The sequence below is a fragment of the Typopeltis vanoorti genome, chromosome 8 (genome assembly GCF_054136105.1).
Source record: "Typopeltis vanoorti isolate ZY-2024b chromosome 8, IOZ_Tvanoo_1.0, whole genome shotgun sequence".
NCBI lineage: Eukaryota > Metazoa > Arthropoda > Arachnida > Uropygi > Thelyphonidae > Typopeltis > Typopeltis vanoorti.
Window position 1 is genome coordinate 60793648 of NC_143556.1, and position 17346 is coordinate 60810993.

Below are 17346 nucleotides of genomic sequence, written 5' to 3' on the forward strand. Positions count from 1 at the left end.
GCTTGACATTGTGTTGAATGCAAATACATTAAATGAGTTTAAGGCATGGTTTGATAAGTTTAGTGTGTGTGTAAAATGGTGTATCTCCTGTGATGGGTCATTTGACTTCATGGAGGTCTAGTAGCAATAATAATAATAAACTGAATAAATAATAATAAATAAATGAATATGAAGATAATAAAAAATAAAATCATCTTCTGTTAAAACAAAAAAAAAGATTAATTACAACGTATCTAACATATGTGCTCATAATCTATCTAATAAATGTGATCTCCACATAAGTCTCCATCAGAGAATGAAGAAATAGTGATAATAATAGCAATAACCTGGACAGTGCTTCAGAAAACATGGTTCCTTTTCTACTGGTTTTCCTGAACAGTCGTGTCCTCCATTTTGGGGTGCTGGATTATTGCAGTTCCTATGTCTACTCATCATTCCTTCTCCACAAGTAGCACTGCACTGTTCCCATTCTAACCAATTACCCCATTCTCCATGAACTGAAAGCAAATAAAAGTAAGTTGAAATTTATTCATAATATCCAGCACAAAAGTGTTAGAAAAAATTAGTAATGTGAGATAATTCTGTAATAAGAATGTATACAGAGATGTCTGTAAAGTTCATCTAGATAATTTTAACAGCTATATAACAAAACGACTGAATTGTTAACAAGAAATTCTATTCTTGCTTTTATCCTTTACCTGTGCAGGATGAAATGACAATTTCTAAGGAATTTGATGTGAAGTCATCTGAAGGCAGATGACTTCACATCAAATTCTTTAGTAATATATAGCACAGTTCCTTTCAGATGCGTAGATGTGTATTATTGGAAACACCATCACTTCCACTGCCCAGACTTGTTTCGATCTTTACTGAGGTCTTATTATTATTACTTGACACCTCCAGGGTGTCCAAAGCCTCATCGAGGGAGGACATCTACTCTACAGCTCTCTATATCCACCACCCACAATCCACTGAACCACAACTACACCAACACCATCTACCGCCCACCACTACCACTTTTCACAGATAATCACAAACATTCAAGCCCACGGCGGGATTCGAACCCGCAGCATTTTGGCTGGACGGATACGCTCTCCAACCAAAAGGCTGTGGGTAAGAGAAGGATCTGAAGATAGAAATTCTTTTTTGGGGGGAAAGAGGAGGGACTTTTCTCTTCTCTGACTTTTTCCCTTAAATCCCTCCTCTTCCCCCAAAAAATGATTTCTATCTTCAGATCTTTCTCTCACCCCGCTTCTCCCAAATGCTCTCTATCCACCCTTAATAATAATAATATTATCATATATAAAAAACCCAGTTTTTTTTTTAAATAATTCCCTCACATTACTTTACCCTCCACTTCCCTATCTTCCCCCTCCCCCCTTTAACAGCTTAACAACATATGAAGGCACATCGCCGGGATAAGAAGGCAGAAAACAACATCAAAAAAGTATGTCCAAATTTTTCTCCTATTTTATTCTTCATATATTAGTTTTATACACTTCAGTAATGCCCTAGAATTTGGGTAAAGAGCCAATGACATTGAATAAAAAAAAGGGGCACTCCTAAATGAAAGTAGGCTATATTAGCAATTAAAACAACAGAAATTGTCCTCAATTTGGTCTTTCTTAATACTAACATTAGCTATAACCTATCTGATTGTTACTCTTCGGTTATAAATTGGCATACATGAGATCATGCCTGTATCAATGTGCCTAACAGCACTTTGGCATCAAGAATGGCTTCAAATGTTAGCAATACATCTGCAAGTCAATTTATATCTGCCTCTTGTAAGGTGTATATTTTTGTATTTCTCTTTTCATGTTATCCACCTGGTGAAGTTTACTAAGAAAACAAAACTAGTTGTGTGATCAAATAATAAATAGTATTTTTCCTATTTTGGTATTGCACGACTTCTAGTCATTAAATTTATTTAATCATATATATCAGGGACAAATATTCAGGGTGTGCTAGGTATGCAATGCTCAGCCACCGAAGAGCAATATCACCAATATTATATTTTTGTATTTATTCCTGTTAAAGACTCCCTTAATTGTTTCCAGACTTTGGTTAATGCTTCACGAAGAGGACACTTTTCAATGTGTAAACATTGCATCATATTCACATTAATAGCTTGGGTGTACATTCAAAATACATACGCCTTTAAGCTCTTTGAAGGCACAGTAGGTCAAATTCTTAGCGTTCTAGTAGTCGTAAACTGTTCAGAAGGCAAGGCAAGGCATGGTAAGCCTCTGAAACAATAGCACCTAGAGGCTGTGATTAGTTATTATGCCAACCAATCCAACTGAACATTATCACTTGTTATGAATTGCTGTTTTTATTTTCTGAATTTCATCTGTTTTGCAGGCATGGTGATAAGTAAGTTTTTAATATATAATTTTTGATAAATTTATAACTTTTTTTGCCCATATTTACGATGGGAAACAGTATTGTAGCCAAAGGAGGTAAGCCTCATCCTCGTCTTCCAAATTTTACACCTTTCAGTAATTCAAATATACCAACCAAATATAGCATTCTCCTTCATTATTGTTTTCTAATATACAGTATCTTAAAACAAACACATTGTTCCCCACTCTGCACAGATTTAGTTACAATTAATTGATAAATTAAAGTATTCATAGTTATCCTACAATTAAATGCATTAGACCAATTAAGATGAGCACTGATGTGCTATACACTCTTAAAACTTTCATACATCGATAAAAATGCAATCGTGGTCAAACTGACATGAATTTTGTAGCACAAGTTGCATAAGCCATCAGCACACTCAACCGAAATGGGCACGTAATGCCACTGATATATATATATATATATATATATATATATATCTGAAGTCATATGCCTCCATATACAAGAGATGAATTCTGATGTTATTCACATGCTTGGGTTAAGGATAAAATAAAAATAATTTTTTAGTAAGTATGATCTATTTAGTAATCAAGTGAAGAAACTGGCTACAACAGAAGCCACAACTGAATAAAGCTGAATTTTTGGGATTATTATTATTATTATTATTACCCAAAGACCTCATGGAGTCAAAGACTCATCTGGGAAGTCCTTTTATCACACACACATCTCATCATAGCGTGTCTTAAACACACTCAAACTCCTTGCAGAAGAGAGATCTAATGTGATTTTTATATTTGGAGCCAATAAGAGAAGACTTTAAATTATTATATACTTGTTTGATCCTTTATCCAAGTGTAATCAAAGTTTAATAAATTTAGTTTAATCCTTTATCCAAGTGTCAGCAAACAAAGTTTGTGCCTGAAAATATCTTCAGAGCTGTGGTAAGTAGTACAACACCTGGCAACTCATAGCAAAGGTGGACCAAGCTAACATCACTCTTATCTCAGTATCTCCCATAATGCAAAACACATCTCCTTGTGGATACATATAATTTTATGCATTAAGGGAAGGGCCACTACCTTCCACCTTTATTGAGGTCTCTTCAGTAGGAGCCAGGGCGAGAAGTGGAGATACCAGGCAGAAGCAATAGCAAGGTCATCTTTACCTATAGGAGTTGCCAAAAGGTGTGCCACCTTTTTATTAAATTACTCTGGATTTAGAGAAAGATTTTGAAAGTTTATTTTTCACTTGGTTAGACTATAATAAATTTAGTTTAATCCTTTATCCAAGTGTGAGCAAACAAAGTTTGCACCTGAAAATATCTTCAGGACTGGGGTTAGGTAGTACAACACCGGGAAACTCGTAGCAAAGGTGCACCACGCTAACATCACTCCTATTCCTTAATGCATAACATTATACATATCCACAAGGAGATGTGTTTTGCATTATGGGAGATACTGAGATAGGAGTGATGTTAGCTAGGTCCACCTTTGCTATGAGTTGCCTGGTGTTGTACTACCTTACCCCAGTCCTGAAGATATTGTCAGGTGCAAACTTTGTTTGCTCACACTTGGATAAAGGATTAAACTAAATTTATTATAGTCTAACCAAGTGAAAAATAAACTTTCAACATCTTTCTCTAAATCCAGAGTAATTTAATAAAAAGGTGGCACACCTTTTGGCAACTGCTATAGGTAAAGATGACCTCGCCATTGCTTCTGCCTGGTATCTCCACTTCTGGACCTGGCTCCCACTGAAGAGACCTCAATAAAGGTCGAAACTATTCTGAGTAGTGGCCCCTTCCCTTAATGCATAACATTATACATATCCGCAAGGAGATGTGTTTTGCATTATGGGAGATACTGAGATAGGAGCGATGTTAGCTTGGTCCACCTTTGCTACGAGTTGTCCCGTGTTGTACTACCTTACCCCAGTCCTGAAGATATTTTCAGGCACAAACTTTGTTTGCTCACACTTGGATAAAGGATTAAACTAAATTTATTATAGTCTAACCAAGTGAAAAATAAACTATCAATGTAATCAAAGTTTCTCCATGAATAGACTACTTGTATATAGAGGATGATGATTTCACATTAATTGCCTTAATATCCCATAATGCAAAACACATATTCTTTTGAACGAGTATAATGCTATGCATTATGGGAAGGCTGCTACTCAAACCGGTTTCAACCTTTATTGAGGTCTCATTGGTGGAAGCCTGAACCCTTCTGGGTCTGAATAAATGACAGAAGAATAATTTTGTGGCAAGTGTAATTTAATTTGTAACCAAGTGAAAAAAAACTTTCTACAATAGAATACTTTATTCTTTCTTTGGACAGTGAACCATTAAAAATGAATTGTTATGATATACAGGTCTTGAAAAATTATTCAGAACCCTATTTGCTATGCAAAAAATATACTCACCCTACCCCATTTTTTAATATGTCCCAATAAGCAATAGGAATTCCACTAGTGATGTTGATTGGGTTTTTTTTAAACATTTTCTTTAGTTGTTGTTCTTTTTTGATTAAATAAAAATGTATATTATCACCAGTATGCAGCTACTTGCAAGCAAGCAAAATCTATTTGCCATGGGTGAGTGTATTTGTTGAGAATACACTCACCCATGGCAAATATTCACCCATGGTGTTGAAAGATCTTATTAGATCTTTCAACACATTAGACTTTATTTTTGAAAATTATGGAGACAACTACCATGTTTGAATAAAAACTTTAGTTTAATATAACTAAAATCTACATTCGACTTCTCAACCTTTATTGCCAAGGTCATCTTCTGGAGCATACAAATATACACAGGAAGCAAGCTATACTACAATCAAACTGGTTTGTTAAAGACACTGACCAACAGCTACCACAATTGTTGGCCTGACCTCTGGTGAAAAAAAAAATAAATAAATAAATAAAATAAAAAATAAAATAAAAAAAAATTATACATCAACGCTAGAGTCCTATTATTAGTGTTGTCTAATATATATATATATATATATATATATATATATATATATATATATATATATATATATATATATATATATATATATATATATATATATTAACATCATTCCAGCCAGTTGGTATGGAATGGTTTCTAATACTAGTTACGAATTGGCTAGCGTCCTGACTTATGCTGGATCTTTCATATTAGGTAGGCTGAATGTGTGCCATCCAGATCCTTGGAATTTTCATGCCATCTTTGTTATTGATATTTGGGTGGTTTATCAGGATTTCGCAGGCTTCCTTAAATTTCCTTTCATTCCAGGTTTTTGTGTGGCATAAAGAGCTGGTGCTTTTCCAGTTGATTTGGTGTAAGGTGTTGAGCGCATGATCTGAGAGGCCCTTCACCATAATGGTTATATTTAATGTGTCTAATGTGTTCTTTCTTGCGTATAGGGATTGCCCATCCTGTTTCACCAATGTACGGTAAGTTACAGGTGCAGCAAATGCAATAGACTCCAGGATGTGCCAATGGGAGGAGAGGATCCTTAGAGGAGCTGAATATGGTTTTAAGTTTAGTAGGTGATTTAAAGGTGGCATTGAGGTTATAATGTTGTAGGATTCTGTTGATTTTTTCTGATAACCCTTTAATGGATGGAATGGCTATGGTTTTACTGTAATCTCGATTCGTTTTCGTTGTTGTTTTATGGAGTATTTTATTAATAGTATTTTTGTTATAGCCATTATTTATGAATGTGTTGCTGATGATTTTTAGTTCTTGTTTCAGGGCTTGCTGGTTAGAGCAAATTGTTGTAGCTCTGTTTTTAAGGGTGTTAATGATTCCATATTTTTGTGATGGGTGGTGGTAAGAATTAGCATGTATGTATCGGTCAGTGTGTGTCAGTTTTCAGTAGACCGTGAAGCATAGACTGCCTGAAGGAAGACGTGTGACTAGTGTGTCTAGGAATGGGAGTGAGTTTTGATTTTCGATTTCAATGGTAAATTGTATGCATTCGTGTTGTTTGTTCAGGTGGCTAAGGAATGTGTTTAGCGTTTGTCGCCCATGCAGCCAGATAGCGAACACGTCATCGACATATCTAAGGCAGATTGTCGGTCTTAGCATGGCGGAATCAAGAACCCTTTGCTCAAAGGTTTCCATGTAGAAGTTAGCAATTGGGGGGGGATAGTGGTGAGCCCATGGCTGTATCTTCTTTTTGTAGGCAAAATTTGTTTTGCCACATGAAGTAACCAGACTGGAGTACGTCGGCAAAGAGGACTGTAATGTCAGGTGGAAATATGTTCTATAGTAGGAGAATTGTTGATGGGGACATTAGTGAAAAGGGCAGTCTATCCTTCACGGTCTACAGAAAACCGACACACACCGGCCAATACATACATGCTAATTCATACCACCACCCATCACAAAAATATGGAGTCATTAACACCCTTAATAACAGAGCTACAACAATTTGCTCTAACCAGCAAGCCCTGAAACAAGAACTAAAAATCATCAGCAACACATTCATAAATAATGGCTATAACAAAAATACTATTAATAAAATACTCCATAAAACAACAACAACAAAAATGAATCTAGATTACAGTAAAACCATAGCCATTCCATCCATTAAAGGATTATCAGAAAAAATCAACAGAATCCTACAACATTATAACCTCAATGCCACCTTTAAACCACCCATTAAACTTAAAACCATATTCAGCTCCTCTAAGGATCCTCTCCTCCCATTGGCACATCCTGGAGTCTATTGCATCCACTGCACCTGTAACTTACCGTACATTGGTGAAACAGGACACAATCCCTATACACAAGAAAGAACACATTAGACACATTAAATATAACCATTATGGTGAAGGGCCTCTCAGATCATGCGCTCAACACCTTACACCAAATCAACTGGAAAAGCACCAGCTCTTTACGCCACACAAAAACCTGGTATGAAAGGAAATTTAAGGAAGCCTGCGAAATCCTGATAAACCATTCAAATATCAACAACAAAGATGGCATGAAAATTCCAAGGATCTAGATGGCACACATTCAGCCCACCTAATATATAAGATCCAGCATAAGTCAAGGCTCTAGCCAATCTTCAGCTAGTATTAGAAACCATTCCATACCAACTGGCTGGAATGTACATGTATAATAATGATGTTAATATATGTATATAGATAGATACACAGACGTTGTTGTTGCGCCCAATGCATGTAGACATGCATTGCGCCCAACCAACAGATAACACTAATAATAGGACTCTAGCGTTGATGTATAATTTATTATTATTATTTATTTTTTTATTTTATTTTTCCACCAGAGGGCAGGCCAACAATTGTTGTAACAGTTGGTCAGTAACTTTAACAAACCAGTTTGATTGTAGTGTAGCTTGTTTTCTGTGTATAGTTGTATGCTCCAGAAGATGACCTTGACATAAAAGTCGAAACGTTGAATGTAGATTTTAGTTATATTAAACTAAAGTTTTTATTCAAACATGGTAGTTGTCTCCATAATTTTCAAAAAGGCATGTTGAAAGTTTATTTTTCGCATGGTTAGACTATAATAAATTTAGTTTAATCCTTTATCCAAGTGTGAGCAAACAAAGTTTGCGCCTGAAAATATCTTCAAGACTGAGGTAAGGTAGTACAACATTGGGAAACTCGCAGCAAAGGTGGATCAAGCTCTCAACTCCTTGTCTCAGTATCTCCCATAATGCACAGCACATCTCCTTGCAGACATGTATGCTGCTATGCATTAAGGGGAGGGGCACTACCCATACCAGTTTTAACCTTTATCGAGGTCTTGTTCCAGAGTAATTTAATAATAAGGTGGCACACCTTTTGGCAACTCCTATGGGTAAGGATGACCTCTCCTATTGCTTCTGCCTTAGTATCTCCACTCTGGGCCTGGCTCCCACTGATGAGACCTCAATAAAGGTCGAAACCAGTATGGGTAGTCCCCCCCCCCATAATGCATAGCAGTATACATGTCTACAAGGAGATGTGCTGTGCATTATGGGAGATACTGAGACAAAAAGTCAAGAGCTTGATCCACCTTTGCTGCAAGTTGCCGATGTTGTACTACCTTACCTCAGTCCTGAAGATATTTTCAGGCGCAAACTTTGTTTGCTCACACTTGGATAAAGGATTAAACTAAATTTATTATAAGATCCATCTAACCAATACATATCAGATGAGGGTAATAGTATTTATGCAGGGCAGATCGATTTGTTAAAGGGCGCTCTTGTTTTAGTAATCTGGTTATCTTTTATAACAAGGAGCAAGAGTAGTGGCTGAGGGTAAGGCATACATTGTATTTTTTATTTTATTTTTTATTTTCCAAGGCATTTAACAGGGTGTCACATGACAAGTTGAATTTTAAGTTGCATCATATGAAGTTGGGGTAAGGATATCGACTTAGTGCATTGGATTGGTGATTGGCTCTCTGATAGATATCAGAGAATTGTATATGGAAGAGCAGTATCAGCGAGTAGCGATTTCAGAATAGGGATTTCAGTTTAATGCAATTAAATTGTAAGGTTTTAAAATTTCGAATCCTCAGATGGAATGCTTCATAGTCACTTGGTGGAGTTATACTGGAAGAAGTGGAGGAAGCAAGGGATCTTACAGTGAATGTAGATAGAGATTTGCAGTTCTGAGACATATTGCAAAGGCTGTAAATATGTCTCAGAGAATGTAAGCAATGGTGAGGAGAACACTGACTATGAGAGATCAAAGTGCACTGCTCCCAATGCACACGGTTGTCCAAAACCAAGGACAAACGCTATTTCTGAAGATTATAATCACAAATTCCGATGAATCAGCTTGTGGCAATTTGTATAACTGGTGATTTCAAGTAGAAAGTGAATACACATTCAAAAATTCTTACATTTTTGAATTCACTTAGAACAGGCAAAAGGCTGTGCTAGGTGAATAGAATTTCAATAAAGCTCTTTTCAAGGAATAAAGTTGCAAATTTGGATGTCATGCAATGGCTCATAGACATCGTTTAGATGATTTCATGTGGGGAAGAGTTATTAGAAAGCTTGAAGAAGGCTGCAGAATTACTGATATTGCCAGAGAGTTTGGAATCTCATATGGCATTATATCCAGGCCTCTGGGCAACATTTCAAACCAATGGAATGTGTTCCCGATGTTGGCTAATATCCCTTTATATGATCCTCCCATATCTAACACACTTGTTACCTTATCATAGAATGCAAGCAAATTGCTAAAACAAGACTTACTCATTACAAATCCATGCTGACCATTATAAATAATACTATTTTTGTTAACCTAATCTTGTATTCTATTCCTAACTAATCTCTCCAACACTAGATTACAACTGCAGATTTACAGACTGGTCTAAAATTGGAAAAAAAAATAATTGGTTCTGTCTTAGAACCAAGCATGGTTCTAATATAGAGGAGCAGTACTATATTGTCCTCTTTCCACTCTTTAGGAACCTTACCCACTGCAAGACTTGCATTAAATAACCAGGTCAAGGGCACAACAGTTAGCAATGGCCTATAAAAATATGTGGTGATATGTTTTCCATTCTCACAGCCTTATTAACATGTTACAAATCCATGCTGACTATTATAAAGAATACTATTTTTGTCAACCTAATCTTGTATTCTATTCCTAACTAATCTCTCCAACACTAGATTACAAATTACAAACTACTCTCATCAGTGAGTAGGTAGACCTACTCACTGATCAGACCTCAAAATGCCAGAAAAAATAGCTGTTTGGCTTTTTATCTTAGTTAATGTGGGGTCCCACAGGGCTCAGTACTAGGACCTATATTGTTTAACCTTTATATCAATGACATAGCCAGTGGATTGCAGGGGGATATTCAGTTGTTTGCGGATGATGCGAAGCTGGGAAGAATTATTAGTAATAGCGCAGATGTGGTAGCCCTGCAAGAGGATTTAAATAAGCTAGATAGATGGGCAAATGAATGGGGATGTCAGTTTAATGAAGAAAAATGTAAGGTCTTGAGGTTTGGGAAACATCGATGGGATGCTGCATACTCTATGGGAGGAGTTATACTGGAGGAAGTAGGGGAGACAAGAGATCTGGGGTTGATGATTGATAGAAACCTGAAGTTTAGGGGACATATTGCAAAGGTGGTGAAGGTAACACAGAGGATTGCTGCTATTATGAGAAGGACACTGACCTGCAGAGATAAGAGGGTTATCATTCCGTTGTATAAGTCTCTGATCAGACCACACTTGGACTATTGTTCTCAGATTTGGTCCCCAGGATTTGAAGGAGATAAATTAACTGTGGAAAGGATACAAAGACGGATGACAAAGATGGTTTCAGGACTGTACAAGGATAGTTATGAGGATCGGCTGAGAGAATGTGGACTGCAGAGTTTGGTGGATAGAAGAAGGAGAGGTGATATAATTGAGACTTTTAAACTGTTGAGAGGTGGTTACAGGGTTGACACTGGGGAGTTCTTTCGCTTGGTTGATCAGCGGGAAGGAGTGATGACAAGAGGCCATCCCTGGAAGTTACGAAAGGAAACTGTGAGCAAGAGGGTAAGGAGTGGTTTCTTTGTGTGGAGGGTGGTTGAGCCGTGGAATGCATTGCCTGATGGAGTGGTGGGAGTGAGAACGGTCAGTGACTTTAAAGAGTGGTATGATAAACTTTGTGTTTCTCAGGGGGGGACCTCCCCTCGATGAGTCTTGACAGACTTTATGTCTTAGGAAGGACCTCCCTCGATGAGTCTTTTGACTCCTTGGAGGCCTGAATAATAATAATAATAATAATAACATATGGGCGTTCTGGCATTCGTATAGTGAAGGTATGTAAGTTCTTTTCACTTAAACTTTGATATCAACATGTAACTCCGATCAACACCTGATGCAGCTCTGATTCTTTCACATCTGATTCTCCTAACACTTACCTTCCTTCTACATATTGCACTGCATCACTTACACCAATATGACATACACTGATGAAATGCTCATTGAATAATTCTACTATATCCTTTGCAATGGTCATGCTGCTGCCATGGCTATCCACCAGTGTCCACCTGCCATAATGAGTCTTCCTCTTGCTTGCCATATAGCAGAAGAATACCCTTAAATTAACTTTGGCCTGACCAGTAAATCTTTTCTCTTACTGCACCTATTCTTTCTTTATCTTGCTTTCCACCTTCCTAGCCTGCACTTTATTCTCCTCTTGCATCTGATTGCCACCAAACTTGTACCCTTTCTGTAACATTTTCTTTTCTAACACAGCTCAATCATTTAATTTATTCATCTTAGATACTTGAAATAAAGTATCTAAGACAAATAAATAAATTCCGTGTGATGATACAGCATTCTCCCTTTTTACGGGGGTTCACGGTACCATCGAGTCCCTCCCCCCAAATTTTATCCGGGCTCCGGAGCGGCATAGGCTGACAAATCAGACCCATGGCTGGGTCAGTATTCCTGACTGTAATCTGTGTGTGTCCTCAGACCGGTTTGCCTGCTTGTGGGATGAAAAACACCAGATAAACTGGCAGGAAAAACCCTGCTGTCCACACCCAAGACTGGCTAACTTGGCTATGGCTGAGGAAGATCCTTGAGCTCCTCACGTCATTGACGGGAATCGAACCTAGGACACTCCTTCCCCAGGCATATGGTTGCGAAGTGCAAAGCCACTAGGCTAACCTCACAGACAGTATCTAAGATGATAAAGTATCTTGAAGAGATAAAAAAAAATGGTATAATGGGTGAGCTGTGTGAAGCAAAAAGTGTGTGCAGTTTAGGGAGGATGAATGCATGGAGCTAATCTGAAGGGAAGGTCGGAATGGTATGAAATAGATGGACTTCACTTGAATGGATATTAGATATTTGGAGACTTCTGCTTAATGAATAAAAATATATAGTGCACAGATGCAGGATAAAGTAAGTTTATTCATAGCATGGAGAAAGATGGGTAGAACCAGAACCCATCTAATCTGGGAGTTGTATAAGGAAGGCAGGTGGGAGTAGGGAAATAAGGAGCAGGAATTTTCTGTATTTAAAGTGGTTGGTAAGCAGAATGCATTGCCTGGAAATTGTGGTAAGTATTGAAATAATACATAAATTTAATGCATGTTTTAATGGGTTTTGTGTGTATGTGTGTTTGTGTGTGTGATAGTTGGCTGGTTGATTAGGAGTTTATTCAAGCCAGGACAGCAAAGGTCACATAGTGCCAAACCAAAGGGAACAATATCACTCAAGGAAATAAACAGAAATAAATAAACAGTAATGAAGAGATAAATTAGTAAGTAACATGTTACGTACAAAAAGCAAATTTTAAAAAAATTTAGTAAAGCTAAGCAGCATCAAAATATAAAAAAAAGTTATAATCAAACACGTTTAAATAAATTAATACTTTTTAAAAGTTAAAAGATTCGTGTAGTTTATCTCAATCTCATAAGATAGGCCTGAGCATATATGGCTCAGCCAGTATCATAAAAAAATTAATTCCCTTCTCAGGAAGTGCTGGCACTCCACCAGAACATAACAGATAGTGAGACACATGTTGCATTGTTTACACATAGGTGGATTATCAGCCTAATGGAGAAATGGTTTATACTACGTGCTCTTCTAGCATGATTAATGAAAGAAAAATTAATCTCATGCAATATATTTTTCAGTGCTTCCTATCATGATGACCAGCATTGGGCTATTAGCCTTGATTGTATCAATGCTAGCCATCATGATAGGAAGCACTGAAAAATATATTGCATGAGATTAATCAGTCCCTCATACATGTTTGTCAGTCCCTCATACAGACTACAGCCAGTATGAGGGACTGACAAACAGTACCTGGAAAATGTATGAGCTGATCTAACAGATGCATCAGCAGTCTAATTTCCCTTAATTCCATCCAGCACAGCAGAATATCAAAATTATAGTCCTTTAATTTCAAGAAGAGTTCTAGAACCTTGAAAAATGCTGGATGTGGAGTATTTTCTTTTTGTATTTAAAAGTGTAACGTCTCAATTCAATTAATGTATTTTTTTTTTGAAATAATAGAAACGAGAGGATTATCACTAGTAGAGCATCTGTTACATTGTTTTCAGTTATAAATTTAATGCCACTTGCAGCTAAGAGTGCAGCTGACATGACTGTTTCGTGAACCACAAAACAGTCATGTCAGCTGCACTCTTAGCTGAAACATTTATTATAAAAGAGGGAGAGAGAGAGAGAGAGAGATTGAAAAATTTACAGTATTATGAAAATCAATTCTCAGAGTTTCATATATACCTATACCATTTTATAATTGTAAAGTTGATAATATCCAGATACCTATTGCAGCTAAGGCACACGCACACCTATAATGGTGTAATCTGCATGAACATTTCAAGACTCGCACTGGAGACAACTAAGCCCAAGCAATGCATTTGCATCCTTAAAATACTGACTAACAGGAACTAATTCTTTGTAAAAGAAGGTTTAATGCAAAAAAAATTCATTTGAAGTTCATAAAAGTTTATGGGCCCTCTTTTCCTTCCTTTTTTGACAATCAAGAAATGGGTTTCTGAGTTTAAACATGGCCATACCAGCCTTGAAGACGATGAACGTGAAGGACATTCAAAAAAAGTGTAACAACACCGGAAATCATTGATCAAATGCATGATATGGTATTGGATGACTGGCGAATCAAAGTGTGTGAAACTGCTGAGACTATAGAAATTTCAAAAGAATGTGTTGGATATATTTTGAATAAAGAACTGCAAATGAAAAAGCTTTGCACAAGATGGGTGCCATGCTTGCTCACAGCAGATAAAAAATGCACTCACATTAAAATCTCTGAACAATGCTTGGAGCATTTTAACAAGAAGAAAACTGATTTTGTGTGTTAATTTATAACCATGGATGAGACTTGGATTCATTATTACACACCAGAATCCAAACAGAAGTCAAAACAGTGGACAGAAGTTCAGCGCCAAAGAAGACAAAGTCGGTTTCATTAGTGGGAAAGGTCATGGCATCGGTGTTTTGGGATGCTAAAGGCATTTTGTTTATTAATTATCTTGAAAAGAGTAAAACAATAACTGGGAAACATTATTCCGATCTTTTAACCAGACTAGACGAAAAAATTCGTGAGAAAAGACCTGGTTTGCAGAAGAAAAAAAATCATCTTTCATGAGGAAAATGCACCTGCCCACTAAGGTGTTTTGGAAATGGGAAAATTAAGGGATCTGCACTATGAATTGTTAGAGCATCCACCCTATTCCCCAGATTTGGGATCCTCTGACTTCTATCTCTTCCCAAAATTAAAACTCTTCCTCGCTAGTATACCAGTATGCAGCTCCAATATCCCTGGCAATCAACTGGTATGCAGAATCATGATACAGCAAAGGAGATCCTCTTTGTTACTGGAAATTCTTAATTCTTTAAAGGAGGGGCGGAACAAAATAGCATAAACTTACCTACTGGAAAATAACATATGGTCTTCCACAATACACCAAGGTGGTAATTGGGGGCATGAATCTCATAATTCTGATAAGACAGTAACCTTTACACTAATATACTGCCAACTACACCCTCTGTCCAAAAAGAAACCGAACTTTGAATAGTGAATAAAACATAGGACAATTATAATTATTCAAATCATTTATTTCAATCAATATACTCTCTGCCAGCTTCGATACAGCATTTGGCACAGTCAATTAATTCATTAAATGAGTTTTTTATACTGTTGAGAGTTGTGGTTACTGCCGCTTGAACATTTTCAATGATGTTGTATCACTTTCCTTTCATCGGCAAATGAACTCGGGGGGGGGGAAGAGAAAGAAGTCACAGGGTGCTAAATCAGGTGAATACGATGAGTGATCCAACACAAAAACTTAGTTTTTACTCAAAAAATGTCTCACAATGTTTGAATGGTGAGATGATGCATTATTGTGCAAAAGTGACCAGCTACCTGCATCACAATATTCATGCCGCAAGCGACAAATTCTCGCTATCAATCGCTTCCGAGATAAAACTCACCATTGACCGTTTGGCCAGGCAGAATGAATTCTTTGTGGATAATGCCCTTGGAATCATAGAAATAAATCAGTATTGTCTTTACTTTTGACTTCTCCAAGTGGCTTTTTTTCGGATGCCCCTCTTCTGATGGTCTCCACTCAGCACTCTAGCATTTTTTTTTGGGCTCACACTCAAATCACCATGTTTCCTCACCAGTAACAATTGTTTCAAGGAAGTTTGAGTCCTTACGAACTGTTTTAATGAGGTCCTTGCAGTGTTAAATTCAATACATATTTTGGTTGTTGATCAACTTGTGGGGAACAAATCACGAAATCAATTTACAAAGGCCCAAGCTCTTGGTCAAAATGTTGTGCACAGTTGATTTTGGAATCCTCAATTTATCTTCAATGAATCTCACAGATGATTTCGAGTTTTCTTTGATGAAATCACGCACTTTTTGGATGTTAACTTTGCTCAGTCCAGTTTATGGATGGCCTGCTTTTCGTCATCCTCAAGCATCTCACAACCATTTTGAAATCGCTTAAAACACTCATAAACTTCAGTATTGGATAAGTATTCATCACCATATGCTTTTTGAAGCATTTCAGTAAAACATTTTCCAAGTTTAACACAAAAGTCAATCGCAGCTCTTTGTTTGAAACTCATTTCCCAACCGTTTGTCAAAACACACTATTACTCTTGGCACTATAACTCGGCTTCTAATGAAACAACTGTCATAAACAGTTAACACAACACTAATGAAGGTTGGCGCTTTCGACAACAAAAAAAATACAACAGGCAGCGCCACTAGTTTCTTCTATTTTTGAAAAGTTCAGTTTCCTTTTGGACAGAGGGTGTATAATGAGAGTAAGGTTTTGTATTCTCAATACAGATGAGAATACATTGCTTTCTGTTATGTGAATATAAGTTAAGCAAACTAAACTCAGTGTTTAAACTAAACTCAGTGAAGAATAAAATGCAAATCAAGAATCATTAATTTAAATATTCAATTATACAATTATATATAACATAATATAATTATATGTAAGAGTGTCCAATTATACAAATATACACTTTGTGAATAATTTATGAAGAAAATATATCCTATATACAAACCTGGACAAGGTGTTATTTCACATAACTTAACTTCGTTTGAAGGTCCCATACATATTTTCCCACCATTTCTTGGTATTGGGTTGGTGCAAAAACGCTTTCTTGTTTGATGCCCTTCACCACATGTTAATGTGCAAGGACTCCATTCTTCCCACTGAGACCACATTCCATGAACTATAAAAATTACATATCTTTTATAAATTGTTACATTCACAAATCTAAAAAAAAAAAAAATAATAAATTCTTGCATGTAATGCATTTAGGCATGCTTTGTTAAAAAAATAACATCCTACAGGTCTAGAAGAAATCAAAAGAAAACAAAAATAAATAATAATAAAGAAGTATTTCATTCAATCCTATTCAAGATCTTCCCTCTTCAAAAAATATTCAATTTCACATTCACACTGGACACTAGCTTCTGCTTTTATCTCATTAATGTCTGTATACTATTGTCTGCATCCATTCTAAAAAAAACTACTTATATTTTACTTTGACTGTTCTTACCCACATCTCACCTTTTTTTCCCCTTGGAAATTTCAAATGCCAAATTCATTCAAGAACAAATTATTCCCTATAAATGTTTCAACATAGTAAAGCTAGAGGTAGCTTACAATACAGGAATAATCAGATGATAATATGGAATACATAAAAAAAGTGGAAATAAATATGGTAAAGTTCTAAAATTTCCTACTTAACTTACCAGAATAACAATTGCAATATAAGGTTGAAAGGTGAAAAGTTTGAGTAGATGCAATTTACAGTCTAGTAGATAGGAGGAGCAAAAGGAGGAGAAGAGGGGTGATATGATATAGACATACAAGTTATTATTTTTATTATTATTAACATCTGACTTCCATGGAGTCAGAGACTAATTGTGGGAGGTACACTTTATCACACACAAAGTTCATCCAATTGTGCCTTAAACTGATTCGAT

The 17346-nt window shown here is 36.4% G+C and overlaps 1 protein-coding gene across 1 annotated transcript in view; it reads right to left on the reverse strand.

Annotated features, from left to right (window-relative positions):
- The window catches only part of LOC150104032 (hemicentin-1-like), a 792930-nt gene that overhangs the window by 486645 nt on the left and 288939 nt on the right, over positions 1–17346 (reverse strand). Inside the window, exons 15-16 of the mRNA XM_090396385.1 lie at positions 16416–16586; positions 327–497 (exon numbers count right to left, since the gene is read on the reverse strand). Coding sequence (XP_090252511.1) covers positions 327–497; positions 16416–16586 — 342 coding nt within the window. The remainder of the gene's footprint in view (positions 1–326; positions 498–16415; positions 16587–17346) is intronic.